Raw genomic sequence first — 26612 nt, forward strand, 5'->3', positions numbered from 1 at the left:
CTGACTTCCTTATATGGGCAATCTCCTTTCTTGGTCGGTTTTTACAGAATTGCCGGATAATTTAAAAAATGGGAGGAAAATGTACGCCAATCCGAAATGAGGATCTAGGAGATTGTTTTTTTTTTAATCTGTTTCGTTTCAGCTCAGGCATTCCTGGAAGTGATCACAGTATCACGAATCGGAGAGGATATTAAAATATTGTGACTGTGATCTCATTCTCTTATAAAAACAGACTTGCTGGAGATGGAGTGGATGGAAGTATAGGGACTGCCAGGTAGGAGTTAAACCAACTCTAGCGGCCAAAAAAGAAAAAAGAACGTTAGTAGAGAAGAACCATGACTTTTTTTGCTTCATTTAAAACTTTTGAAATCATGTGAAGACAGATACAATCAAAAATGATTCAACTTCTTATGAATGATTTGAGTTTATGCGAGATTGTAAAATAAGAGTGATGAGAAGAGACTTTTTTGGTGTGTAGTTCAAATATCTTGTCATTTTGGGGGCATTTTTTAACATTCAGATGGTTTTGACCAAAACTCCGAAAAAATAACACTTTCGGTTTGTAATAATCTCAAGATTGGACGTTTTTCTGTTTTTCATTTTAAGAAGTTGCATTATTGGCTTTAGTGTAGTTTGCTGCACCCAATTTGAGATTTTGTGACACAAGTACACCAAAATAAAAGTGCAAAGAAAATAATCCATTCAGTACAGCCTCTTTTCAACACAACTGTCATTTAACTTCAGTAAGTAATTGATAGTTGATAACTTCATTAGATAGCCGGGAACATTATTATGTATTTGGCTATGACAAGGAATGGTCTCAGTACGGGAGAACCAATGTCGGGGTCACCAATGCCCAATGTAGGAGTTCCTTTACTAACCTCCATCAGAGCATCACATAATTTGCCTCCACTGCAATGTGCTTGCTTTTCTTTGGTTGTCATCAGGGTTGCCACACAGTATTGTAAACTTGATTGCTTAGGAACACTGTTTTGGCTCAATTGAAAATTAATCATAAAAACTCAGTGGTGTACAGAGTCTCAAATTTCACACTTGCTATTGATTAAAAAACAATAGCAACTTATAATATCTGGGAATCAATTTTTTTTCATTTTCTTAATTATTGGGCCTGGTTTATTTTCATCTTTTGTCTTTTTTGAAAGAAAATATTATCTTTATATTTCACAGCAGTTAATAGTAATGCCGCCACACAGCTAACTGAATTGATTTTTTTCCCAAAGAATCTAGTCCAACTTCTTAACCCATAATCGTTATCACCAAATTTGATGTATAAGTTATTTAAACAATAAACAATAAACAAACATTATTGCATTGTTGTTGCAGCCTATCACCCTATAAAACTATCAATAGGAGTAATGGGATCAAATGATTATCAAAATTAAATGAAGGGTACCAGAAAACTTCGAAAGTAAAGGCAATAGTTAACTTCCAAGTAACGAGTTATTGTCAATCAATAAGATTGCCTTAATTAGATCAGAGGTGTTATTTTGAGGCTAGCTAATGGTTTCCCTACATGCCAATACTAATGTGGTATTAATGGAAAGAAAACAACTGTAGGAACATCCTTCTGTGATTATTTATTTGATGGTATCCACAATCCAGTTCTTTTTGGGTTTTTAATATTGCTGAATGTCTCATTCAAATTTACTACAGGGCTTATCAGAGAAAAAAAATCTCAGATATCTTGGGAGTGTCGTTTCTTTGACTAGCCCTCTAAAATTTACCACGATTTCTTGTTTGCCTACTCGTTCAGGATAGAGCTTCCAGAGTTGGAAAACAGCACTGTTAACGCATTAACATCAACTGTTGTTTAGCGTTGTTAATTCTCTTTCTTTACAACGACGCAAGAACAAACGTTAGCAGAGGGTTTACTAACGCTGTCTTTTCTATTTTTATATCTCATTATGAAACGAGCAGTCCCTATTGGCTTTATTCTTGTAATAATTTGGTAATGTATTTATTGCGAAAGAAAAGAGAATCCAGAGATATGTATCGAATTTACATGGTTCACAATTGGCCGGGAGACCCAAAACAGGCATGCGATACGACCAACAGAAAAATGGATGCTTTTTCAACCATAAAAACAGTTCTAGAGCCATCTGTGAGGGTTGACAGGGTGATGGAAGGCTCTGATTTTGAAGACAAATAAAAACTTTGTTTGTGTCCGCCGTTCAAAGTGGGCTTTTGCAAGCTTTAAAAAACATTCGTTCATCAGTCATCCATTCATGTCGTCATGTATTTGTTTTAACTTTCTTATCACTTCTTGTTTTTGAGTTGTGTCCGTTAGGAAAAAACTTGTGGCCTTCTACTTGATAAACGCATGGTTTGCGTTCCAGATGATAAATCCTAATTCATAGTGGTAAAGCCCGCCGAAAACGAAAGACCAGACACTCTGGAGATAACTAAAAATGCACAAGCCATTCAGCCATTCATTCATTCACTGGAGTGCCCACTTTAAAGGCCTTTACGCGTGTCAGATGGACATTGTTCCATTTGTCCAAATTTAAGCCCACCACCCTGTTTGCAATCTAGTGACACTGATAGGAAGAATACTGACTAGAGACAGGATTGGCCTGAAATGGGTTCATCAAGAGGAAAATCAGTTACGATGACTTGTTGAGAGAGGGCGGTAGGTGTCATCATGGGTACCGCCATCCTCTCGCCATCAAGCGGACTTTGTCCTTGACAATGACCTTTTCCTGAAGTGTGGGCACATCAATCTCTAACTCACATCCCCAATTGCCTAGAACGGAATGGGAAACACACTTGTGTTAAAAGCCACTATTTGCTAGCATTGCCAAGCCAAGTAGACAGATGTCGACAGAGGCAATGAGATCCACTTAGGGCCTTCAATGCTTCTCAATCATCGTAAATTGTCTCCACTACTCACCCTCGTGATGCTCGGTGATCTGGTGCACCACAATTGTGCATGATTGTCCCGCAGATCGCTCCTTGTCGAAATGAATCTCGGGAAATGAAGGACAAGTCATGTGCTCCACCTTCTTCCGTCCAAATTCACATTTCAGCTGCAAGAGAAACGGAACCACGTGATGAACGTGTGCCCACTCAAACCCGTTTGGTTAAGGAAAACGGCAGCTTGCATTTTCCTACCTAATACGTTTAACACAGACGAGTCAAATTGATGCTATCTCTTTAACTGCATGCATGCATGCATCATAGCAGCATCAGAGCATAGCAGGATATACTGCGTGAATTTTGCGCGGCCATCCGGATCAAAGAGTCCCTGGAACAATCCCCTGATTAGCGTCTAATGTTCTGATTTCTCTGGACCTCTTGAGTGCTTCAACATGATAAGTTTTACAGTAGGCCTAAAGTACTTTGGGTCAACGATTGAACACAATATCTTGACTTGACACCGAATGTTTCGGGGTCAAAAAAGACAAATAGGCTGGGACGAGTCGAACGACTGACACTTTGACGCGCCAGATTCTTGCAAGTTTAGGCGATTCGAAAAAAGAGATGATTTTATGAATGATTGCATAGTTGTTGTTAACCGTCGGGGAAAGCGACTTCTTTCGTACGTTGACATGGTACCACGGAAAGCAAGCCCCTAATATGAACGCAATCATTTGAATTTTAAATGGACTTTACCAATAGTGTTTCGTCTAGATCTTTCGTGTGAGTAGTTTTGAGGAAAGCCTACAAACTTGAGGGCGCAAACTGTCAAATCAAAGGCCCCATACCATATTTGTCCCCCACTGTCGAAAAAGTTGCAATAACTTGCTCAGTCCTGCACTCAGAATTCCATCCTATGATTGACTTTAACAATAACTCGGTCCTGAAATCCATGTCAGGGTTTTCAAACTCTCTCAAAACTCCCGCCCTTTTTTCAGCTCCGCACATTCAATTGAGCCGCGCCATTCTCTGCGTCCTTGCCCGAGGTCAAGGTTGTGTAGAAGAAGCTTTAGTAAACGTTCTGTCAGAGTTGATATCGAACCCTTCGCCCCTCCTCCTGCTCCTGTAAATTATGGTCGTCTTTTTAAGCCACTCACTTCCCGGACGCCATTTCGAGGTGGTTTCCACACACATGTTTTCCATGGTACGTTGGTCTGACAACTAAGTCTGGCATCATCACCAACGGCCACCACCAGTTGCTTGCCATCCGAATCCGTCCTCCGGACTACGCGATACTCGTCATCTGATGAGTCCCGTGAACAACCTTGGCACACATTATGGGACAGGATGGAGGTCAGGGAGAGGATCACGACCATCCACTTGCTTTGTTGGTTTATTCTTGGAGTCATCTTTGGCTTGATTTAGCTGACACTGTAAACGTGTTCAAGTTGAACGGGTTTCAATTGGATTGAAAAAGGAAGAGAAAAAAAAAACAATGGACCCAAATGCCATGCTAAAGAATGGTCATTGGCAACTCTCTTCTTACCTTGAACGTTTATGAGGACGATGTTCTGTTCTCCGTTGAAGGAGTCTTTACAGAATCAAACCAAGGATAGACTTTATATAGGGAGAGCCAAAGTGACTGCACAATCGAACGAAGCCTCTAGAAAAATAAGGATGAGGACACATCTCCCAACTTTTGAAGCAACAGGGTGTTGGGTTGGAGGGCAAGCAGATAAGAGACGATTGCACTCGTTTAGCCCTATGGATTTCTCAGTCCCCCGTCTTTGGAATCAGGACCTCGAAATTGAAAACTCAAACTCGCCATCATTTATGGGACTAGCCTAGATAGTGGACCAATGTTGCTCAGGCTCAACATTATTAGAATACAATGTTGATGGGCAAATTTCAACCAAAAGGGTACCGAAAGTATCTTCCATTATTTTTCCAGTGTAGCCTTCCATTCTAGTATCCTCCATTGTTCAGCTAATTAGGTAGGAGCTGGTCAGCTCATCCCCGAAAGAAATGAGTAAGCACCAAGGCACCACAAATATGAAAAGTTGGGACCAGAACCAAGCGGCGAGAGAAAGATATTTGACGCCCATGACAGAATGTTTCTTAATGAAAAACTGGAATCCAATATAACCAACTCTTGAGAGCCTTAACAAAGATGAAATTATGAAAAAAACTTGATTTATGTAACCTGTTGTTTTACGAAGTCCCTTGGGTCACCCTGTTGTTGCATTCTAATGTTGGAAAAAAATCAAGTTTTTCTCTCTCTCGTGCTGACGACTGTCCTGGGTCTGTCACTGGTGGGAAAAACGACTTTTTAAACCCTTGGAAGACCGAATCGTGTGGTATCCATTTAGGCTGAATCATGAATATACTTCACCAAATTCAGGCAGTGAGGAAACGACGAATCCTTACAAACGCTCTCACACTACTTGATACTTTTACTACTACTACTACTAATACTATTACTGCGCCGTTTTTGGACCTCAGCGTCTCGTGAAGAGAGCTCTGTTAAGTACGAGAATTGCTTCCATTTATTTTATGATGTAGAACCTCGATCGTAAAAATGGAGATCTTCCCTTGGTCACGGATATCGAACCATGAAATTCACATTATCTGAGCCAAACTCAATAAAGTGGGATTTTCTTACAAGAAATAATTCCAGTTCGAAGGAGGCCTTCCACATATTCGGATGGCGTTGGGAAAATTTCGATTATGCATTTTCCTTTGGCTGGGATATTTTGGAGTTTTTCAAGCGTCCAATACTCAGACAGACAAGTAATGGATCATTACTAGTTCATATAAAAAAGATTAAAAATACATTGCTTTGCATTCCAAATTACTAGGAAATGCCCTCAAAGTCCAAGTTTCGGAAATGGGCACGTTCTAACATCACAAACCGAGCAATTTATTGGGCGACGAGTTCGATTCAAATGTGCCCCTGGATTCATCATCGGCAATGACAGAGAGGCCGATTTGGTGTGCACTGAAACAAGCTGGGGACCTCAATGGGTTTGGCCCATAAACTCCAAGGCTCAAGGGTGTCAAAGAGGTGGGATTAACTCGTTTTCTTTTCGCCCAAGCGTTCCACAGCTAGCTAGTTGACTGGTTATAGCATCCTTGATTTCGGCAATCGCCTCTTTTCCCCAGGGTGCCTGAATCAAGATGATTGTGATTGGGGCATGATTTGTGAGCGGACTTCACGAAAATGCCAATACTTGAAGTGCCCAGTACAACTCCCAAATGCTCTCCTTGCCTTTGATTATGGCCAAAACGGTGGACTTGGCCTCGAGAACGTCATTGGACAATTTGCAACCCTTAGTTGCCTCCCCGGCTATTTTGTTCAACACCCAGATTCTTTCGTCACCCTGGCAAGAACTGGTTTCAAAGTGAAAGGTGACCATTCTTGGTTTTACGAATATTGTCTGTTCTCCTGACAATATGGTTTTCCTCCACATTTTTTCCACTTCAAATCAGATTATAATGTCCAAGTTCAATGTCAACTTTTGGAAGACAATGAGATGGCTTGGGTGCTCTTGTATCGGCAATCATCTGGCATAAAGGACAATGTGTACGGCGACATTCTCCACACTTCCAGTGTTCCCGTTCAGTGTCTTGAAGGCTGTCGGTCAGACGCGGGCTGTCCACTTTTGGACACATGCTACGAAAAGCAATGCCTGCCAAAAGTGTGTCCTCCGCAGATACTGGCAGTCCCTAATTCGGTGCTGCTCAAGGCCAGGAGTGCCAAGGTTGGAACCTTAGTCAAGGCACGATGCGATCAAGGCTTCGTCATTAAGGTAGTCTATCCAATAGGGAATAAAGCCCTAACAAAATTTTGATTGATATTTATGTTGTGAAGGAAATTGGATTTAATCGACCGTTTAATATGAAATGCGAGCAACACAAGGACCACCGGAAAAGTCCGGCCTGGTTCCTTCGTGATGAGCAATTTCGCAATTTGAAATGCGTTCCGAAAGGAACTTGCTCTGTCAACGAAGATTGTCCGGGAGATTACCAAAACCTGTGGAGATGCGTCGAAGGAATATGCATACAAGATTGTGCAGATGTTCCAAATGGAAAGATTGTCCAAGAGCGTCATATCAGCTCTCAAACTGGGGAGGAAACTTGCGTAGCTGACGATGGACCGAGCTTCTCCATTTCGAACAAGGCCAAACTACAATGTCAAGAAGGTTACATAGTTGATAACCCAATCTCTGGTGGAGACAATGCCAAAGTGGTGTGTCATCACGATTCTCAAGGATCAAGGTGGAGATATTTGGACATGCTAAACCAAGTGGCCGAATGCATTAGAGGTTGAACCACAAAAGGGTTTTAAACCTTATTTTCCAACCCTTCCACACAGACTTTCATTCATTCTTTAGGGTGCCAACACGATTCGGATTGTCCCATGGCACAGGTCTGCTCAAGACAAACGTCAATGTGCCAACCGAGTACTTGCCAAGATTTGGATCCCACCCAATTTCACGGCAAAATCGTCAGCAGCTCTGCCGGGCCTGATTTCGTGTGCGATCCTGGATTCGTTTATTTGAATGCACTGGACAAAGCTGTGAATGCGACCAAAGTTGTCTGCGGAAGAGGAGACAATCAAAGTGCGAGTGACCAAGTCTGGTTGGAGTTTCAAGGGCAAAGAGGTCTTCAACCATGTCAACCAGGTTGTATCCAAGGGATTGAAAGTTGCGAGCCTTACTTTGAGAATGATCCATTTAAACGAATTTCAGGGTGCTTGGATGACCTTGGATGCGGGTTTGAAGAACATTGCCATCCAAGTTTGCACACTTGTCGCCCATCCTCGTGCCCTTGTTTGACGCGGGATCCGAATGCCATCATCATGGATTGCCAAACCTCGCGAGTGGAGGCGTTTGCCTCCGTTCAGATCAAGTGCAATCCTGGATATTTGTTCGATCTACCTCTTCAACCTCAAAAATCCTTGGAACTCGTCTGCAACCCCATTACTCAAAAGCTTTCATATGAATCAAGTAAGTACTTTGACAGTTTGTGGATCAAGGGCACATGGGCAATTTGAGATTTTTGTCAAGGCGTGCAAGGCAATCTTGTGGAACCGCCCATTTGTGAGTCAGGGTGTTTTTTGGACTCTGATTGTCCCAAAGAAGGAGACATTTGTCGGAAGCGGGTCTGCAAGATGCGCTCTTGTGCTGACGGTCCACTTGATCCGAATGCAATTTACAACCATCTTCCGAACAGGAACCAGGTAGATTGAATCGGAACTTAAACGTTTATTCTAAAAATATTGTTTTGATGAACGTTGATATTTCCCAGGCCGTGAAGTTTTGTCTTAGGGATTTCAAAATGTTCACTGGGACAATTTTGATTGGTAACATTCAATTGGAATGCAAATCTGAAGGCAATAGCCTTACTTGGAGAACAAGCAACGACCAAGATGATCCTCCATGCTTGGAATTGTGTTCCAATGCCACCAAATGTTCCAATCCAGCCCACAATTGTCAGGGAGGAGCTTGCATGAGGACAAAGTGCAATGAAGAAATACTCAACGGGCAGATTGAAGCCAAAGGCTCAAGTGGAGTTCTTATCTGCAGGTTATACCAATTGTGGTAGTATCTTTTACATCTAAGGAATCAAATGTGTGCTCTTATCTCAGCCCTGGCTTTGTCGTCAAAACCAGTCAAGGATGTAATTCTGAGGCAACTGTTCAATGTGCCTTGAACAGGGTGTCAAATTGGGTATCTGGCGGGGAGATTGCAAGTTGTCAATCAGGATGTTCCAGCAATGAGTCGTGCTTACAAGGAGAAGAATGTGATCCCAAAACTTGCCGCTGTGTCCCACCGGTTTGCTTTGGACCCAAGAAGCTGATTGGAGGCTCCATTGAGGGGCCTGATAAAATTCGATTAGGCATGATGGTCACCTTGACATGTTCTCGGGGATTCATTTTTAAGCGCAATAATCAGGCGTCTAAAAGTGTCCGAGTTCAATGTGGTATCTTTGACGGCATCCCACGTTATGCTATCCTTGGAACTCCTGTTCAAGGTTGCGAGGAAGGTGAGCTAAAAAATACTATAATTATATGGAAAAAACACGTATTTTCCGTTCTTTTTTTGTCAAGTGGTGCCTTGGGAGCGTTTCTGCCGAGTTTCGACTTCCTTCTTGCAACAAAGTCTTTTGATAAGAAAGTCGCTTTATTAAATATTTTTCTTCCTTCTTCTTTTTAGGCTGCTTGAGTAATGGTGATTGCCCGACGGCCTTAATTTGCCAAGAATTTAAATGCGTAGACGTTACTTGTTCAATGGATGATCCTAACGCTCTTTTGGATTCACCGATAGGCTTAAGACCAACTCCGTTTCCCATTCGCATAAGGTGTAAACCTGGAACGGTGAGATTTGTGAAGCCATTTATGCATTTTTTTCCCTTCAGTTTGATTTCGGCTTTTTTAGGGCACAATAGTGAATATTGCATCATTAGAAATAATTTATTGCTTTTTGTTTGAAACCACCTGTGACATTATCAAATGTATAAAGGCTATAGGTGGTGATACAAAATAAAATGTGAATGTAGAAGGGAACAATATAAATTATTTGTTAAATTTACGTATGAATGTTGATCACAGATTGATTTACTATTTCATTCACCAACAAATATGCATTACTGGAACCGGCTAGTCCTTGACTTAAGGGTGCATCTTAGAATTGTGCATACAATTTTCTTCAAATCTTATTTACGTTGCATCTATGAGTGCAAGTCATAACACATTTGTGAAGCGTCTGATTGAAAGATTTATAGTAAGTGGTTGCTCATTTGAATATAGATCATGAATCTTAAACCTACGGTCAAGAAAGAAGTGGAAGTTTTATGTAAAGAATCGTCGAACCACTTACATCCGTCTTTGAGGCTGAGGACTGGGGAACCAGTGCCACGATGTATTTATGGATGTGCAAGTGACTGGGATTGTCCCACTGGCAAGGAATGCTCTCATGGAGAATGTGTGAATCCCCAGCCTTGCCAATTACCGTATTCCAACAAGAATGGACGGATTGAAAAACATTTTCAACAATATTACTTCAAATGCTTTGACGGGTATCGCCTTCATAGTGGTTCCGTTGCTATTGAAGTTGAATGCACAGACTACGCCCAAGATTGGGCACTCTCTGATGGAAGGCCACTTCCATGGTGAGAAGTTCCTTATTACTTACAAAATGTATGAGGGATCTTCCTCAATCGACACTTTTTCAATTCTCTGTGAAGGTGCTGCAAGTGTCCAGAGCTTGGAAAATGTGTCGAACACTGTCCTCGGGAATGTCCAATGGAGATCTTCACGAGGAGGTCTGATGTGACAATCGTGGCCGAGGTCGGAAACTTGGTTGGAAGTCCGGCAGCCTTGCAATGCCAGCCTGGCTACGTATTTAGCGGATATAATTCCAGGTGCTCTAAAGTCACCAATATAACTTGCGGCTTTGATAGATGGTTGGGACCGTATTGGACCTCTTTGGAACATGGATTGGCGTTGCCAAACTGTATCAAATTAGGTAGTAACTTTTTCAGGATGAACCACGTTCTCACCACTTATGAACGAGGATCATTGTTTTAGTTAACAAATGCTGCACAATCCAGGATTGCTTGGAAGATCATGATTGCGTCAACTCGACCTGTGTTCCAAGACAATGCACCAATGATTTAACCCGATTTCAAGGAGCTTTGCTCAATCCTCGTGATGTTGGAATTGGGACCACAAACCTCTTCCGATGCATTGAGGGCCCCCAAAAGACGACAAAGGTTTTTTGCAGTCTTGATGGGTCTCCAAATTGGAAATTGTTGGACGGGACACCGCTGAAGCCTTGCTTTCCCGAGTGTTCCAACAACCAACCTTGTCCTGAAGATCACTTGTGTGACCCCGAAACCCAGCGTTGTATGAAGTCAAAAGGATGCCCACCAAACATTCCACATGGAATAATTGTGCCTCTTCGAGACGGTCCCAAGATAATTTCGTGCAAACCTGGCTTCAAATTGGTCCCAGATGTTGAAGAGTTGGCTCTTTGCTCAAGCGATGAAGTTTGGACCACTCCTAAAGGTCAAGCTTTGTCTTGTGAACCTGGTTGCTCCTTCAAATATTCCTGTTCGGAGGGCCAGATATGTATCAATGGAAAGTGCTCCCAAAAGGTGCTTTGCCCTTTAGGCATTCCATTTTCCAATGGACACTTGATTCCTGAGCGCAAAGGTCAATTGGGCGATGTAGCCATCTTTGAGTGCGACCTTGGTTATAAGCAACTTGGAACGGAAACTTTAGAGCTGGAATGCTCCAAACAAGGATGGATACCCAAAGGATCGGTCGCCTTGATCCCTCAGTGCCAAAAGGGTAAGGTATTTATTGTTTTATGACTAAAATGCCCTTCTATGACGAACCGTACGTGTTTTAGAGTCGGATTCGTGCCCAAGCTTTGATTCCGTCGTACAAGCTCACTTCGATCCAATCGTTCGGGAATTCAATCTTTTTGAGTTCAATTGTTTGAAAGGAAAGATGCAATCCGATGGGTTGGTCAAAGGCGTTGCCAACTGTAAAGATGGCAAATGGTTTGATCCCAATGGAATACCAATTACACCGTGTAACAAGGAACTGATTTGCAAGGTAAAACATAAAGCCAATTTCTCAATGAATAAACCAGTAAAGGCCACACTGGGGGCAAGTTTAGCTGTAGATTCATGGAGTTTGATGGAGTCACTCGGATTGAAAGCAAATGTTCTTGCCTGAAATATGCAAAGGAGCTCTTTTTGGAGATAATAACTCTCATGCCACTGCGGTATCACTGTTTAAAAAAGTCAAGTATGTTTCTTTCCATACATCGCATAATTGAAACTACAACTGAGCACATTGAGATGGTTGCAGTTCAAGTGGTACCATGGTTTGTGAATTTTTGGTTATTTGAACTTTGAAATACAGAAGCAACATACTCAAATATGAAGAGAAAACAACAACTCCAAAGTATTGGTATTTTTTTCTCCTTCTCAGAGACCATCCGATTGTTCAACGTTAGAGAAATGTATTGAGGGCGAATGTGTGGTTCCTAGTTGCAATCCAGGACTAGATTTCCCCAACAGCGACCTAGTGGTTGGAGAAACAACCGAGGTTGGATCCTCAGGGATGCTCGTGTGCAAAGATGACTTTGTCCTTGATTTCTCGGATGATCCAATCTTGTTTCAAGCGATCTATTGCGGCTTTGACCAAAACACGGGCGACGTTAACTGGCTCTCACAATCTACCTCCGATAAGGTTAAAGACTGCGTGAAAGGTTTGGTCCCTTTTGATGTAATTTGACATTGAACCATACCAGAATAGTATATAAACTGGCATTACTCATATCCAGGCTGTAAGACTCACGAGGATTGTTCCACCCATTGTGCCAAAGGACGTTGTGCAGTTGCCAGTGACTCCCAAACTTTGTGCTCCTCATTCCCAAACTTTGATGGAACCACAGAGTGTAAAGCTGATATTTGCACTCTCGAGTGTCCGATGGATAAGGTCATCATTGATCCAAACGTCAGACCTCCTTTGCTTAGTTCTTTAACTGTTCAATGCGAGTTTGTCAATGGCTCTGGGCAATGGATCTTTGATAAAGAACGGGTGTTGAGTGATCCCAAGTGTGTTCCGATTCGGTGCACGATATGTGATGACAACTCTTGCAAGGAATCCGACCTTTGTGGCAAATCCTGCTCTTTGGACCATGTTCCAACCCACTTACAAGTGATCCAAACCAATGAGGATGGTTCAGCAGATTTCTCATGTAGGTCCGTGAACCACCGGCTCGTTCAGTACTTTTGGAACAAGAATGGAAATGCGATAGGTATGAAAGTAAACCTGACATGGACTTTCTATTTTCGTGTTAAAAGATGACTTTGCAGATTCGTTTCTATGCTTGGGCTCTGTTTTCACATCCCGATGCGAATCTGCAGAGACCTCCTCAACGCCCTCGTGGTCCAAATTGAGTGGCTCACAAATGCCAATATGTGCAAAAGGATGTTCCCCAAACAAGAGTAATTGCCAATGCTCGGCATTGGATTTTTGTCAGAGGAAATGTGCCACTTGCATTCCCGACTCATTTGAGCCATGTTCCAAAGGGAACAGATGTTCAGATTGGTCCAAATCTTGCGATGTCAACCCGAGGCTGTCTCAGTGGCAATGCTTGCCCAAATGTAAGACTCGGATATACCAAGGAACCGTCCGGAGAGAGCTAAACGGTCGCTCGGTCCTACAATGTGACTTTCATTTTGCCGTGGATCATTTCAAGGCGCGTGGCCCAAAGACATTTGTGACTTGTTCCTATTCCACTTGCCAGCCTATGTGGACTTTATTAGACCCTGAGCACGTGCAAAAACCGGCTAATTGTGCATTTGATCCCGTTCCTTGCGATCTTAAGGATTTAATGTTCATCCCAAATGCTAGGATCCATTTCCAAAATGGAACTCTGAGCCCTAAGGCTCGACGATTTACCCGACAACGAGCTCAAGTGAGGTGCAACAGTTTTCATTTGCTCAAAGTCTATGGCAAGGTTTTACTCGAGAACTCAAAAATGGTCCAGTTGTCTTGCCAATCCGTAAAGGGTGTTCCCGAATGGACCTTGTCGGATGGAACGCCTTTCCAAGTGGGTAATCTTCGTTGTGAAGAGGGATGCTTGACCAATGCCGATTGTCATAAAGAAGGGTACTATTGTGATACACAAACCCATTTGTGCGTTCACTCTCCTTGCCCCAAAGTGGTTCCCCATGGAGATATTAGATTTGTTGCCACTGAAGGTCAACTCGTATGCCATTCTGGACATGTGATATCATATCCAAGGGTCCTAGTACAAAAGGCATTTATTGCCTGTCAACAACAAAACAGATGCGACATCCTTCCAACTAAACAGGCTCTAATCAAGTGCCAACATTATCAGGAGGATTCTGGCCATTGGATGCTCGCTATTCAACCTCCAAATCAGGCAAGATCTTGGCTTTAAATAATCCCCTTCCATAGGAAGCCTCATCATTCAATAACTAAACAATTCATTTCTTAGCTCCAAAAGTGGAAAACAACTTCGCTAGCAGAATGTGAGTCTGGATGCAAAGCCGATACCGACTGTTCCAATGGGTTGCAATGTGTTCCACTCAACCCGAATTGTCTAGACTGCAATAGCAAATATTGCGTTCAAACCACTTGTTCAGATCTCAACCCATCCTATAATGGAAGAGTTATAAACAACATGTATGTTTGTGACCAATTGTTTGGCCATCCTGGACAGAAAGATCCCTCTTTGGCAGTTTCCTGTGCCCTCAACCCGAGGGACAGCTCAATGGTAAACTTTTCCCGGTTGCAATTTGGAAATTACTTTCCCCAAACGTTAAAAGAATCAAAAACATTAGGCATGGACATCCAAACAAACGAATGATCCGATTGTTCCATGCCTTAAGAAGTGCAGAACTTATCGAGATTGCGGCGAAGGAGACGATTGTGACACAGAGGGGTACTGCCATCCAAAGGATTGTCCACAAGAAACAAATGGTGGAAAGATCCAGTTGAATCCAAAAACAGGTCCTACCTTTTCCTGCCCAAAGGGTTGGATCCTTACACTGGGAGACGAGAACCGGACCGGAGCCATGTCTGTCCATTGTTCCAAGCACAAAGACTCAATCCCAACTTGGAAAAGCATGGAGAAGCCGGATCAAAATTTTGTCTGTGAACCAGGTAGAAAGAAATTCCATTACAGAGACCAAAACTCTACCTGCTCTCCTGTACAACATATATCTTAGGCTGCCGGCATAACAAAGATTGTTCCTACCCGAAGATGTGTCATCTTCCCTCTGGATTGTGTTCCATTCCTAAATGTCCAGATTTGTTCGTGAAGAACTCGGATTTAAAGGTTCCCATGAAGAACGTTTCTCTCGGAACCATCTTCGAGATTCATTGCAAAGAGGGCTTTGTCATTCCCAAGCAAGAAGCTCGGAAAGTAAAATGCATCCTTGGAACGATTGGCCCTATATGGACCACTGAAGATAATGAAAGCGTTCAAGATTGTGTACCGGGTTAGAATTGGCTTGCTTAACAGTTTGTTTTGTTTATCAATACTGTATGCACATATGAAGGTGTGTGACATCTGATATAGGATGTGGCTCTTGCTCTGACTGCCAAGCTAATGAAGAGTGTTTTCATCACGTGTGTGTTCCCCTAACGTGTTCCCAATCTGAGATTGAGTCTTATCGGCGATTAGACTGTTCCAATAGTCGTTACTCGATTGGAGCAGCTTGCAGTTTCAAAACCACAGCTGGGTTTGTGGAAGGGCGAAATTTGACCAAATCTGGCTCGGCCATATGCGTTCAAAGTGGGGATTGCGACCCTCATAGCCGTGGAAAAAGATCGGCCTGGGCTCTCCCTGAAATCGTTCCAGGATGCCACCCTGAAGCTCAAGATGAAGATTGTGAGCCTTGGGAAGAGTGCAGGTAAGAAAAGATGGTTTTCGAGACCTCAGCCCCTTAGACTTAAGGTGCCCGCTCGACAATGTTAAAGGTTTCAAGAACCTTTTGAAATGAAGGACGCTTTACTATGAGCTTGTTTCTCTAACTTGGTCTTGGAACAGTTATTGATGAGAAAGGTTAAGCCAAAACGGGGGTTCATATTTTTTTTTTGCTTTGAGCCTTTAGAGAATCCATTTTTTTTTTTAAATTTCAGAATGCTTATTTAGGGTAGAAGAGATAATACCTCTTAACTCGAATTGCTTTGTTGGCTAACTTTAGCTTATGAAAGATCCTAAAAAAAATGTCTTTAGGATTTAAATTTTTGAGGTCTCAACTGATTGGTAGATTTTCATGGCTCAAAATTCTATTTAAACCAATAGCATTGTTGAGCGTTTTAAAGATAGCCCTGTGCAAGCAATGTAAAAGATGATGTTGTAATTCAAAGCAATCAACAACGCCTGAGTATTCACTCCTCAATCTTTGGTCAGCACAACTGGCCTGGCCATTACAAAACCACAAAACGTACCCTCAAATGTCATTTGAAAATGCCTCGTCTTTATAGGATAGACTTGGGTAACCAATGTCAATTAAAAAGATGCCCCTTAAAAGTGGATCATGGAACCATCACTGACGTGGGACAAAGTGTTATCAACGAATCAAAACCGAGAGCAAGTGGGCAATTCGGAACTTTGAAATGCTCAATCGGCTTTGCCACTGGTTACGATCCAACCTTCTCTACTTCTCGAGAGGTTCCACTACTGCCTTGGACCGATGAGTCGCACGTGGAGTGCCAATATCTGAAAGGGAAATATCCACTTTGGTCCACGTATGGAGGGATTCCAGTGAACTGCTTCAAGGTCTGTCAAGACCACAACGATTGTTCCATCCACGAGATGTGCTCTCGAAGCAGGTCTGAGACCAATAATGACTATGACGGGGTGAATGAATGAATGAATGAATGGTTGTAGGTACATAGTGATGTGTCTTTTCAGATGTGTTCCAGGCAAATGCAAGGTTCCTTCGTCGTCAGCACTTTTTGAACCATGTTCCAAAATGCAACGGGACTTGGCACATCTTCCGATCGGCTCATCCGCGAATATTTGTTGCCAGCCAGGTTATATATCTCGTACTGAACCATTATCAAAGACATTCCGATTGGTTTGTGAAAAAGACCATGCCAACTATCCAGTTTTGAACCAAGATCCAACTTGTGAAATTGGTAAGTTGTCCACTTGATTTGAAGACTGCTATAGATTAATTTGAAATAGGATTACTTACACGTAATAAATGGCAAAGCCTTCTTCAATTATCAAGGCCATTGGGCAATGAATGAATGACAATCGTAAAAAGACTTTAATTTTACCTTCTCACTTTAGGTTGTACATTGAAAACTGAAAGCCAAGATTGTCTTCGGAATCAAATTTGCATGGACCATCAATGCCAAGATTTATTATGCGAAGAACCAAGAACTCGCAATGCCAACATAGAGTTATTTGAATCCAAGGGCAAGAAAGCGCCAATTGGAACACGAGGAGTCCTTCATTGTCAAGAAGGCTTTATTTATCCGTTACCTAATGGAGGCCACTCACATTTCGTTCCCGTCGAATGTGTTCGATCCCTAGTTGAACAAGGTGAAGGTCAATGGTCTCTTCTGTGGCAATCAGACCACGCCATAGGGATCAAAGAGTGCGTTCCAGGGTGCATTCTCGATGAGGACTGTCCTCCTACCTCATTCTGCAACTCTGACCTTCAATGTGAATCCTTGAAATGTCCAATCACCATCGAAGGCTTGGATAATGGACAAGTGGACGCAAAGGAACGCACTCTTGGATCATTTGGGACCATTCAATGTCAGAAGGGGTTTTTCAGAAAGGTTCGCGAACTATGTGTTTTCTATGGCCTCGTGCTTTTTAAGCTGAAAGTCTTTTTTTTTCAAGGGCGAAGATTCATCTTTGGTCAAATGCTGTTATTCAGAAAGCTGCTTTTCTTGGGGAAGTCCATTGGATTGTTCGTCACCAAAAGTCAAATGTCTCCCAGGATGTAACCTGAATGAGGATTGTCGACTCCACGAGGAATGTGTGGACCATCAATGTCAAACGAAGGCTTGTTATAACATGGATGAAAAAAGCAGCTCCATATTGAAAGGCAAGAATACAATGGAAATCTTAAGGTGGTTTACCAATCTCTCAACCTTTCTTGTAAATCAGATCGACGTCTGGTCCAAACCTTGCCTCCTGATGGTGAAGGGATAAAGATATGCAAGAAAGGATATTTAATGCACGGCAATTTGAAACTCAAACCCGCGGTTTGTCACATAAATAAAGGTCTCCCTAGTTTGATGGATTACAATGGTCGCTCCTTGCCAAATTGTCTAAAGGGGTGTCTCAACGACTTGGATTGCCAATTGGATCAAGAGCGCTGCATCAAAAGTAATGTTGATTTAAAATGTGGGTCATTCTCCTCATGTAATAATTCTACTAGCTCCAACTTAGGCGTGTGCATGGGAGGATGTTCCATTCCTGACATAGAGAACGCTGTTCCCATCAGGAATGGTCTGAAACAAATTCCTCTTGGGAGTGAGCTTACTATTCGGTGCCAGCCTGGTCATCTCAATTTACAAGGATCCCAAGAAGGCAATTTTGCTTGTCAACCTACCTCTCAAGGGCCTAGGTTGTGCCCTAAATTCGGCAAATGTCATGATCCCATGTGTGTTGGAGGTGTGTGTATTGATACATGAACCACTTGAATATGGACAGGGACGTTCAAGTTGGAAGCAATCAAGTCCCATTCGAAACCATCCAATGCATTCTTCTTCAAATGAGACTGACCCCAAGTCCCTTTGATAACGCATTATTAAACCCAGTAAATGAGAGATCACGCAATGAATGAATGGGCAAGCCCTCTTTTGTTACTTGATCACCAGAAAAGGACTAGTTCTTTCATTCTGAGTAGAGAGCATAAGCACTCGTATTGATCCAACGGTTCGATCAATTGAAATACGTAAATGTAGCGACCCGAGGGTTAAACTCATTTGAAGAAGAACGCAATCCGTTCACAAAATCCCGAAATGCTAGTCCAGAACACCAGCATCCATGTCCATATTCCAGTGGCTCTTGGTTGATATCTTGTTTACTCGCATTGATAATAATACTAGTAAACTTGGATACTCTCATAGGGTGTCGTAAAGATCAGGATTGCTTGGATCCACAACAGATCTGTGTCAGTGGATCGTCCCAATGTTCCAGTCAAGCATGCTGCGAGAGTATCAGCTGCCCCATGACCTACGAAGTGGACCCTAGAGCCAAGTTTGGGCCCTTGAGCAAGTCCAATTTGTTGGACGAGGCCACGCTAACCTGTCCTGACGGTTTGTGCCGATTTCCAGCCAATCAAATTTTCGGTGTGAAAATCCTAGCACTTCATTTCAAAATCATTCAGATTGGTATTATGAACCATTTGGGCTATTTTGATGCTTAGGCACGTTTTCCCTCTCTATAATGGATTTTTATTAGTTCTGAATTCGCTTAGTTAAGCAAACGTTGACCAACTTGACCTCTTTGACCTGTTGGCAAGCAGAACTTGATAACATGAAACCTTGGTTCTAGGCGTGTCAAGATCAGGACACTTAAGTCCACACATTTACGAACACAGACATCTAAGACCAAAAGGAGTAAAAGGGCACTTAAAACCTCATTATATGACCAGCCCCGGTCATAATTCATACTCCAATGATACAGGACCACATGTTCCATCACCTTCGGATTTAAATTTCCCACAATTCTTAAAAAGAACAAACATTCTTCTGAATGAAATGGTGGGTCCATCAAGAGAACAGCTTGTAAATAGTGCTCTTTTCTGTGATCGGTGATGGGCTCACCATGAGCAGAACCCATTTAAAGTGCTACTGTGCTCTGTGAAGATTGTGATGGGTATATAGCATGTCGCTTCCACGAACGAAAAAGAGGTTGATGGTGTGGATGGTTGGATTTTCCGGGAAGAAATACCCTTTTGTACGATGACGTAAGCAACCTAGCTTGAGAACAATATTCTACAAGACCAAAGACCAGATTTTGTTCCTTCAGTGGACGTATGAAAAATGAAGGTTTTTACAAGAATATCTATCTCAAAATACATTTGACATAGCATGAGCTGTGTAAATCGCTGCCTTACAAGCCTGAAAACCAAAGGAGAGGAAGTCGTTAGAGCAAGTACAAATTAGTTGGGGAAAGATTGAGTGCCCAAGTGGCCATGAAAAACACGAGAAAATGAAAAGTATCAGAGTTGTAGCATACGTGTATCAGGTGAAAATAGTAGTAGGTACATATAAGAAATAGCATAAGGAAGTCCCTGCCGTATGAATTCAAATAAGGCATGTTGGTCTTGAATGGGGTTTCACGTTTCCTTATAGATCATTTGGTTTTAATTTTCGGTAGCCTGAAACATGTGGTGTTAAGTGTCTTGGTCTTGAAACGCCGGTCACCGAAATTTTTGCTTTCGGGATTCGTTGGAGCACATTTGCGCTCCGGGAAAGTTTGTGATTCTTTTTTCGAATATATTGATTATGAAAATTCTTCTGATAAATCACAGGTATGGTATTTCAACCTCAAAGTGGCCCTGCTCCAATTGCTCAGCCTACCACAATTACAAAGGCATCTTGCGTTCAAAGAGCTGATGGAGGCAAATGGATCACAAATCCGAAGAATCTTCGTTGTGTTGAAGGTGAAGTGAATGTTAAATGAATGGAAGGGAGAATCTTTTTTCTTTGTCCCTAAGGTTGGTCATAAAATAATTCTGTGTGACAGGAGTTCATCTTTGTAGTGTTCAAGTATGCACGCCCTATTGACTGTTGTCCGTTATGAGCCTTATGGTACTTTAATTTGCATTCTTCCCTTTTCTGAAGTTGTTGCAATGATATATAAACTAGAGATTTAATGAGCCAAAAAATTTTTGGGCTGGGCTGAGCTAAGATGAAGGTGGCTCATTTCGAACTGAGCTGGGTTCCAGCCCATTACATCTCTAATATAAACCAGCAAAACAACTCTTGAGATTTTAGTTAAGCTGCTTGAAGGATGACCATTTGGGGCGAAGCCCCAATTAGGCTCTAAGTGGGTTTCTTTGTTATGGAAAAAGGCTAGTCAAAGTGCTATTCTTATTTTAGGATGTAATCGAGACGAAATGCCATGCCAGAAACCATGTCATGAGTGTGACGTCAGCTCTTGGCAATGCGTTCCATCAGCTTGTTCCAAGTTCATCCGGAATGGTCGGCTTCTTAGCCAAGGGACACAACTTGGACTCAAGACCCATGCCTTGTGCAATCAGGGATCCTATGCTCAATCCCTTGAAGGAACTCTGAAGGCGGTGATTCAATTGAAGTGTAAGTGTTTGGAACAAGTTCCAACATGGACGTGGCGCTCAGAAGATGGTGAGGATGTTCCATTTGAGGGATGTAAGACAGAATTTTGCCGAACCGACGAAGATTGCAGGTAAAATCGGTGAATTACGGGAATATGGCTTGGTTGGTGTATGTAGACAGGGCTTGAGGTAACGAGTGACAAATAACGGCATTAATTGTAACGCGTTATTTTTCTGAAGAAGTAACGGTAACAGAACGGTTTTTAGCCTGCCCGTTACCGTTACTATCCTCTCTACTTAATGAGTGATTTTTCTTAAAATTCCCTCTCAAATGCAATGTCTTACTTGCCACTGATAGGATCAAATAAATATCTGCAGGAGCCACTTGTTCAGGTCATATTTACTAAACGTTAAAAAATCCTATAAGCGTTTTTCCTAGTTTTAGGTCCTCTTTTTCTGCAAAAGTAACGGGTAACGGTAACGCGATACTTTATTTAAAATGTAACAGTGACAGGAACGCGTTACTTTTTTACAAAAAGTAACAGAAACAGGAGCGTGTTACGGTTCAAGCCCTGGGTGTTGGTTTGAAAACGTAAACTAGTAGAGGGATGAGCCCGTTCATTTAATGCACAAAACTTTATACATAATGTTAAAAAAAATCGATCCCTTCAAAAATAAATTTTGAAACAAGCATTAGATATGGACAATAAAGTATTGTGCACTGGAAATTGGCTACTTTACTTTGTCTGAACTTTTCAGCGATGAAGAAACGTGCTCCAAGCTCCACCAATGCCAGGCCCTTCAATGCGCCTCATCGATACCAGGTCTTTCGGGAGATCTAATCCCATCTCCAGATGGACAAGTCCACTTGGTGTGCCACAGGGGCTTTGCCATAGAGGACATCAACAATGGAACCATCACCACCCGGATCCCAGTGGAATGTGTACACAAAACTGCCGAACGCAAGATGGTTTGGATTCCCAAGGGCCATCCGGAATGCGCTTATCACGACAACGTCAAGTAAGTGAAAGCCAACAATAGACTTCTCTAAGTTTGGGCACGGTTCCAATTTGCTCAGTGACCAATGAGCAACTTACGAGTGCGAACAAAAACAACCCCAAGCCTCTGTTCATGTTAAAAAAGATGTTTGAATAAATGAAAAAAATGAATGTTGAGAGTCGGATTTGACAATCAAGTTGAGTCCAAACACATCACGTTATTCATGACTCACAAAATTTCTACATTACATTCAAGCCATTTTATTTTATTTTTACGAGTACAACGTTTACCCCTCGTTCAGAACGAGTAGACACAGGTTTATAACCAAAAAAATAAGAGTTATCACTCCGCACTCTTAACAAGAATGGAGATGCTTGCAGCATAACTTGGGCAAGAGGTTTGTATTTTTTCCCCTTAATTTTACCTTCTTCAAACAAAGAGGCCACATTCCTTGGTCAGACCCAATGTGTAATATCCCTCGTTCGCTCAGACTCAGATGGCAGGTCTCTTGCTCGGCCGGCCACCTGATGATGGGTGTCCCAATTGAGGGATATTCCCGCTCCGTTATCTCAGCCAACATTTGTTTTTACCTTACCCTCGGGAATGACCGCAGGTTCGCCCATTTAAGATGCTAAAGCAGTAACGTATGTGGTAATTTAAATACTGCAAAGAAGCTTGAACCAGGATTCGCAGGTTGGAAAGTGGATGCTGTTCCAATGCAGTATTGCAGCTAGCCTTTTTCTTACTTTCCCTCAATAAAACGTTTATCATATATCAACCTCTAGGTGTGATTTTGGTTGTCAAAGCGATAAGGACTGCCCTCCAAATGAGCGGTGTCAAATCTTCCTGACTGACAAGTCCATCAAGCATTGTGTCCCTCAGACGTGTTCCAAGCCTTACAAACAGACCCATGGAGGAGTGGTGGACTTTCCCCTCTCTGGTCTCAAGGAATCAGATCATGTGGAGTTTCGATGCCATCCTGGATATGGGATCGAGCCCTCAAGGTTGTCACCCTTTGTTCGGACCTCACTTCAAATCTTCTGCTTACGAAATGCAGAGCCTGGAATAGGGATTAGACTTGGCTATTTTCTCCAGAATGGAGCTCAAGTCCCAATTTGCTCGAGAGGGGGTAGATGCATATTTTTGACATTGTTCTTTTTTGTGTACGCCACAGTCAAGTGAATCATTATTTTACTTTTAGTGTGTTCCAAACAAGAGGATTGTTATCCCGATGAAATGTGTTTTCAAAACATATGCTCGGTTCGAGCATGTTCCAACATTTCTCCCATTTCGAACTCCCATCTGACCAACCCATCAAAACGGTTCCAAATATCAGAATCTACCAACATCCAATGTAACCAAGGCCATGTCATACGTTGGCATGGACAGTGCTTCAAGGAATTGGGAGTAACTTGTTTCCTGCCCGAACACCCGAAAGTTCCAATGTGGTTGCCAAACTCAAATCCTTTGTCAAATAGTGCCCAACCATCATGTCAAAAAGGTACTGACTGTCAAAATTGATTATCAGCTATCAGCTTGTCATTCATTACTTTTGAAATGACCCACTGCCATGATATTTTTTTTTCGATATTCATCCTTTTTCCCTCCGTTTCACCCCACAATGAATGGATGGCCAAGTTTCTGACATTCCATTTCACTAAAAAAGACCAACTCTTTTCAAATGTAGGGATTGCCATTAAGTGGCAAAAACAAATAGTAAAGTAAAGAAACATCGCTTTTCGGATGAAACCTTTAACTACACCATGTATCCCAAGGGATTGACTTCAAATTGCCATAAAACGAAAAGCAGAATACCACTTTCAATTTTGTATGTGGTATCCAAGCTTTTACATTGTGCACTCCCAGGCAAATTAGAAGAAATATATTTTTAGTTTCTTCTTTGATCTTTATACATTAGCGTCTCACACACTGCCCCTTTGTATTTTTACATTGTTCTGAAAATAGAGCAGCGCCTCATGACAAGGGTATTTAGCCAGTGGGCTATCCAATAACTTAACAATTTCAATGTAAACACAGCATGTCAAACATTTCCATGAACACCCATTGCTTGTTCATCTCCATCACGATATCAAATTTTTGACAGTCTGTCACTCGTGGTGATGGGATAACTCGATCTAGGACAACTCGATCCAGAAGACATCTTGACCCAATACAGTAACCAAACACAATATATTGGCTAATATAATTCTACGAATGGAACAGAACTAAAATTTGATGATTTAACATTTCATTTGCTTACAAATACGTTAACACAAAAATGCATAACATTTAAAAGATCTAATTTGATTTCTAAGACATCTGTTTCATTGTCAGGCCTGGGTTCTTTCAAAAAGAACTTGCTTTGTAAAGAATCACATAATGAATTGTGTGATGTCTTTCAGATTTTGACACGGTTTACAACAGAGCTTCAATTTTGCTCCTTGAGTGTGAACTATTTATAGGCCAAGATATTACATTTAATTTTTTGTATTGTGTCGAATTTTCCACTAGGTCGAGCTATACCCTGGGTCGAGATGTCCTCGGTCGAATTGTCCACTGAATCGAGTATGGTTTCTAAAATGTGCATGAAATCGCTTTCTTCTTGTAGAGCTAGAGGACATGGGCATTATTGCTCCTGGATATTTCGTGGAATTCATTGTTCAAAAAGTGTTTCCTTTTGTACGAAAATGGCCTTCTTTCTTCGTAGGATGCTCAATCGATTCTGATTGTCAACCTTTTGAATGGTGCGATCAATCCCAATGCGCTTGTCATCCCAAAGCGTGTCCAAGCACCATTCCGTTCGGCATTTTGTTCGACCTCACCGGGATCACAGAAGGTCAACAAGGTCGCTTTCTGTGCCAGGCTCTGAGGGATCCTATTCCCGTCATTTGTCAATCAACGTTGAATGGAGAGGCCCGTTGGTACGACGAGCAATCCCAAACCTTGGCAAAGTGTCCAAGAGCATTTCCAGGTTCGGTCATTTCTTTTTCCAATTGGTTCCTTAGTACCAAAGGAGTCCAAGACACCTGTTGAGAAACTGGGGATGGCGCAGGATATATGTCATGGGAAAAATGAGACTATGAACGAGTGGTACCACAAAACTTGGAGAAATTATGAGCAACCGAATCGAGGTCTTTTGATATAGATCTTGTTTGGGATTTAACTGTCTCGCAATCAGTCCTGGAAGCAAGGATGCCAAGATCAAAAGTACCATGAGCACATTTTGTCCCACCTCTTTGATGATTTGATGATGACCAGAGCTGTTCGTGATCTAAAAATGGAGGTTGACATACGTTAAAACACCTGATTTACCACAAATAACAAACTACTCGGTGTATGTAACTAACCTCATTTGCCCACCACATCGGGAGAGTTCGGTCAAGAGGAAGACTAGTGGTTGGTGATGGGCTCATGATTTTTACTTTGACTTTGACGATTTTGGTGTAAAGGACACAATGCACAAAACCGGTCGAGATGCACAGAATAACCGGCATTCTTAGCGTGGTTGGGAAAGGAGAAAATTTAGTGACAAAGATAGTGGGATCCTCACCCTTGCAGACACCATAATGGAACACGTAGTAATTCTGCGACGCCATGGCCATCAACGAAAATAATCCTGCTAGGCCCACATTGGCCAAGGTTAGGAACACCGAGAAGAACTCGTCATTAAGCTTTCCCACGTGCTTCCACACGCAAATATAGAGATATCGGAGCACCATGATCTCGTTGAAGGCCAGTAAAGCCACGATCGAGATGAACATATTCGAGAAAATCGAGGTCATGCACAACAAGTCAGGAAGTGGTCCAAAAAGAACTCGAGCCACATCGATGTTGAATCGAGTCATGTTGTGAATTATGGGGAGTAGGTGGAGGAATTTGGTCAGGGAATGAATTATAGTCCGATGAGTCGTTCGTTCCTCTTCGAATCGATTCACACTCATAAGGAGATAGGTGCCGAGAACATGGAACAGGAGTAGACCCCCAACGTGAGCATTTCTAACCCAAGCGGGTTCAAAAATATCTTGAAAATGGTCCATTCCTCCTCAAGTTTCAAATACAACTGACTCATTATTTTAGAGCGATGTGAAGTGGACAAGTCGTGCCCACGAGGTTTTAAATGTCAAGATGGAATGTGCTCTCCGCCGGTTTGTTCCACAATGGAACAAGGTGTACCAAAGTACATGGAATTGGGAGAGAGAATGGAAAATAGATGCCCAAGTGGATCAATTCATCTGGATGGAACCGATCTGAAGTATCTGTTTTGCCTCTGGGATGGGGGAAAGGCCAAACTCGACTATTTGGAGGTTGATAAAGATAACCGTTGTGTTCCAGGTAATATAGTATATTGGAACGATATGAGCTTTGAAAGTCAATAATTGATTTCTTTAAAAAAAAACTATCAAGGCTGCCTCACAGACGAAAATTGTGGGCCCAATAAATCATGCCAATCTGGAATGTGTTCCCTCATTTCCTGCCGATCGAATCTGATTGGAAATGGTGGAATAATCATCCCCCACAACGGAACTCTATTAGGATCCAATGGGATCTTGGCTTGCGGGCGAGGATATCTGGTTGAGGGTCAAAAAACGGCACCCGTAACTTGCAATCCAGAGGGACAATGGATGATTCCAGGATCAAAATCCCCACCCAAATGTGATCCAGGCTGTGTAAATGATCGAGACTGTTCGCTGATGGAACACTGTGCCCAAAAACGTTGCATTGCCAAGTCTTGCCCTGAAGATTTGACAAGTGGTTTGAATGCAGTACGTCGATCTAGAATCATCTCAACTAAGTTGTGACTTCATGGCTTTCACCTAAATGATCTGAAAAGCTTAGATTTAGAATGAAGTCCAGATTAGGCTAATGAATTAATGCTTATGAGAGATTGACGTATCTCCATGGGG

The 26612-nt window shown here is 42.1% G+C and overlaps 7 protein-coding genes across 8 annotated transcripts in view; 5 read left to right on the forward strand and 2 right to left on the reverse strand.

Annotated features, from left to right (window-relative positions):
- Positions 1-1962: 1962 nt before the first annotated feature.
- LOC131882362 (uncharacterized) lies at positions 1963-4622 on the reverse strand. The gene is made up of 4 exons (XM_059229489.1): positions 4424-4622; positions 4035-4308; positions 2912-3047; positions 1963-2764 (listed from the first exon to the last, which is right to left on the reverse strand). The coding sequence occupies exons 2-4, from the start codon at positions 4284-4286 to the stop codon at positions 2661-2663; spliced, it is 492 nt and encodes a 163-aa protein (XP_059085472.1). The 5' UTR covers positions 4287-4308; positions 4424-4622; the 3' UTR covers positions 1963-2660.
- Positions 4623-6395: 1773 nt separating this feature from the next.
- LOC131882355 (uncharacterized) lies at positions 6396-9470 on the forward strand. Its single transcript, XM_059229478.1, has 8 exons — positions 6396-6686; positions 6749-7202; positions 7272-7562; positions 7629-7886; positions 7947-8119; positions 8188-8465; positions 8528-8925; positions 9096-9470. Exons 1-8 carry the CDS (start codon positions 6411-6413, stop codon positions 9368-9370), a joined length of 2403 nt encoding a protein of 800 aa, XP_059085461.1. The 5' UTR covers positions 6396-6410; the 3' UTR covers positions 9371-9470.
- Positions 9471-10165: 695 nt separating this feature from the next.
- Positions 10166-12190, forward strand: LOC131882382 (uncharacterized). Its single transcript, XM_059229511.1, has 3 exons — positions 10166-11233; positions 11295-11503; positions 11885-12190. The coding sequence occupies exons 1-3, from the start codon at positions 10789-10791 to the stop codon at positions 12188-12190; spliced, it is 960 nt and encodes a 319-aa protein (XP_059085494.1). The 5' UTR covers positions 10166-10788.
- Positions 12191-12248: 58 nt separating this feature from the next.
- On the forward strand, positions 12249-13883 carry LOC131882357 (uncharacterized). Its single transcript, XM_059229481.1, has 2 exons — positions 12249-12716; positions 12775-13883. Exons 1-2 carry the CDS (start codon positions 12386-12388, stop codon positions 13866-13868), a joined length of 1425 nt encoding a protein of 474 aa, XP_059085464.1. The 5' UTR covers positions 12249-12385; the 3' UTR covers positions 13869-13883.
- Positions 13884-17638: 3755 nt separating this feature from the next.
- LOC131882354 (zonadhesin-like) lies at positions 17639-24847 on the forward strand. 2 transcript variants are annotated; one of them, XM_059229477.1, is made up of 10 exons: positions 17639-17789; positions 17853-18077; positions 18536-18724; positions 19945-20076; positions 20516-20840; positions 21469-21729; positions 22494-22837; positions 22910-23209; positions 24416-24629; positions 24714-24847. In XM_059229477.1, exons 1-10 carry the CDS (start codon positions 17699-17701, stop codon positions 24739-24741), a joined length of 2109 nt encoding a protein of 702 aa, XP_059085460.1. In that variant the 5' UTR covers positions 17639-17698; the 3' UTR covers positions 24742-24847. The 2 variants fall into 2 exon arrangements, with proteins under 2 accessions (XP_059085460.1, XP_059085458.1); XM_059229475.1 differs by having other exon boundaries at positions 24416-24741.
- LOC131882360 (uncharacterized) lies at positions 24710-25745 on the reverse strand. The gene is made up of 2 exons (XM_059229487.1): positions 25056-25745; positions 24710-24979 (listed from the first exon to the last, which is right to left on the reverse strand). Exons 1-2 carry the CDS (start codon positions 25743-25745, stop codon positions 24710-24712), a joined length of 960 nt encoding a protein of 319 aa, XP_059085470.1.
- Positions 25746-25838: 93 nt separating this feature from the next.
- Positions 25839-26612, forward strand: part of LOC131882352 (prestalk protein-like) — a 6146-nt gene continuing 5372 nt past the window's right edge. The window contains exons 1-2 of the mRNA XM_059229473.1: positions 25839-26040; positions 26113-26471. Coding sequence (XP_059085456.1) covers positions 25839-26040; positions 26113-26471 — 561 coding nt within the window. The remainder of the gene's footprint in view (positions 26041-26112; positions 26472-26612) is intronic.

Source organism: Tigriopus californicus, chromosome 6 (assembly GCF_007210705.1).
Source record: "Tigriopus californicus strain San Diego chromosome 6, Tcal_SD_v2.1, whole genome shotgun sequence".
Classification (NCBI taxonomy): Eukaryota; Metazoa; Arthropoda; class Copepoda; order Harpacticoida; family Harpacticidae; genus Tigriopus; species Tigriopus californicus.

Excerpts from the sequence above, each read along its gene's own strand:
- LOC131882354 (XM_059229475.1), top strand. The coding sequence starts at position 17,699 with ATGGATTACAATGGTCGCTCCTTGCCAAATTGTCTAAAGGGGTGTCTC. Across the intron at positions 17,790-17,852 it reads TCAAGAGCGCTGCATCAAAA|GCGTGTGCATGGGAGGATGT; the intron begins GTAATGTTGATT and ends GCTCCAACTTAG. Across the intron at positions 23,210-24,415 it reads CCAACCATCATGTCAAAAAG|GATGCTCAATCGATTCTGAT; the intron begins GTACTGACTGTC and ends CTTTCTTCGTAG.
- LOC131882360 (XM_059229487.1), bottom strand. The coding sequence starts at position 25,745 with ATGGACCATTTTCAAGATATTTTTGAACCCGCTTGGGTTAGAAATGCT. Across the intron at positions 24,980-25,055 it reads CGATGTGGTGGGCAAATGAG|ATCACGAACAGCTCTGGTCA; the intron begins GTTAGTTACATA and ends CTCCATTTTTAG.
- LOC131882357 (XM_059229481.1), top strand. The coding sequence starts at position 12,386 with ATGGATAAGGTCATCATTGATCCAAACGTCAGACCTCCTTTGCTTAGT. Across the intron at positions 12,717-12,774 it reads CAAGAATGGAAATGCGATAG|ATTCGTTTCTATGCTTGGGC; the intron begins GTATGAAAGTAA and ends ATGACTTTGCAG.
- LOC131882355 (XM_059229478.1), top strand. The coding sequence starts at position 6,411 with ATGGCTTGGGTGCTCTTGTATCGGCAATCATCTGGCATAAAGGACAAT. Across the intron at positions 8,120-8,187 it reads ATCTTCCGAACAGGAACCAG|GCCGTGAAGTTTTGTCTTAG; the intron begins GTAGATTGAATC and ends GATATTTCCCAG. Across the intron at positions 8,466-8,527 it reads AGTGGAGTTCTTATCTGCAG|CCCTGGCTTTGTCGTCAAAA; the intron begins GTTATACCAATT and ends CTCTTATCTCAG.
- LOC131882382 (XM_059229511.1), top strand. The coding sequence starts at position 10,789 with ATGAAGTCAAAAGGATGCCCACCAAACATTCCACATGGAATAATTGTG. Across the intron at positions 11,234-11,294 it reads GATCCCTCAGTGCCAAAAGG|AGTCGGATTCGTGCCCAAGC; the intron begins GTAAGGTATTTA and ends TACGTGTTTTAG. Across the intron at positions 11,504-11,884 it reads ACAAGGAACTGATTTGCAAG|AGACCATCCGATTGTTCAAC; the intron begins GTAAAACATAAA and ends TCTCCTTCTCAG.
- LOC131882362 (XM_059229489.1), bottom strand. The coding sequence starts at position 4,286 with ATGACTCCAAGAATAAACCAACAAAGCAAGTGGATGGTCGTGATCCTC. Across the intron at positions 3,048-4,034 it reads CTCGAAATGGCGTCCGGGAA|CTGAAATGTGAATTTGGACG; the intron begins GTGAGTGGCTTA and ends TTTCTCTTGCAG. Across the intron at positions 2,765-2,911 it reads GATCACCGAGCATCACGAGG|GCAATTGGGGATGTGAGTTA; the intron begins GTGAGTAGTGGA and ends ATTCCGTTCTAG.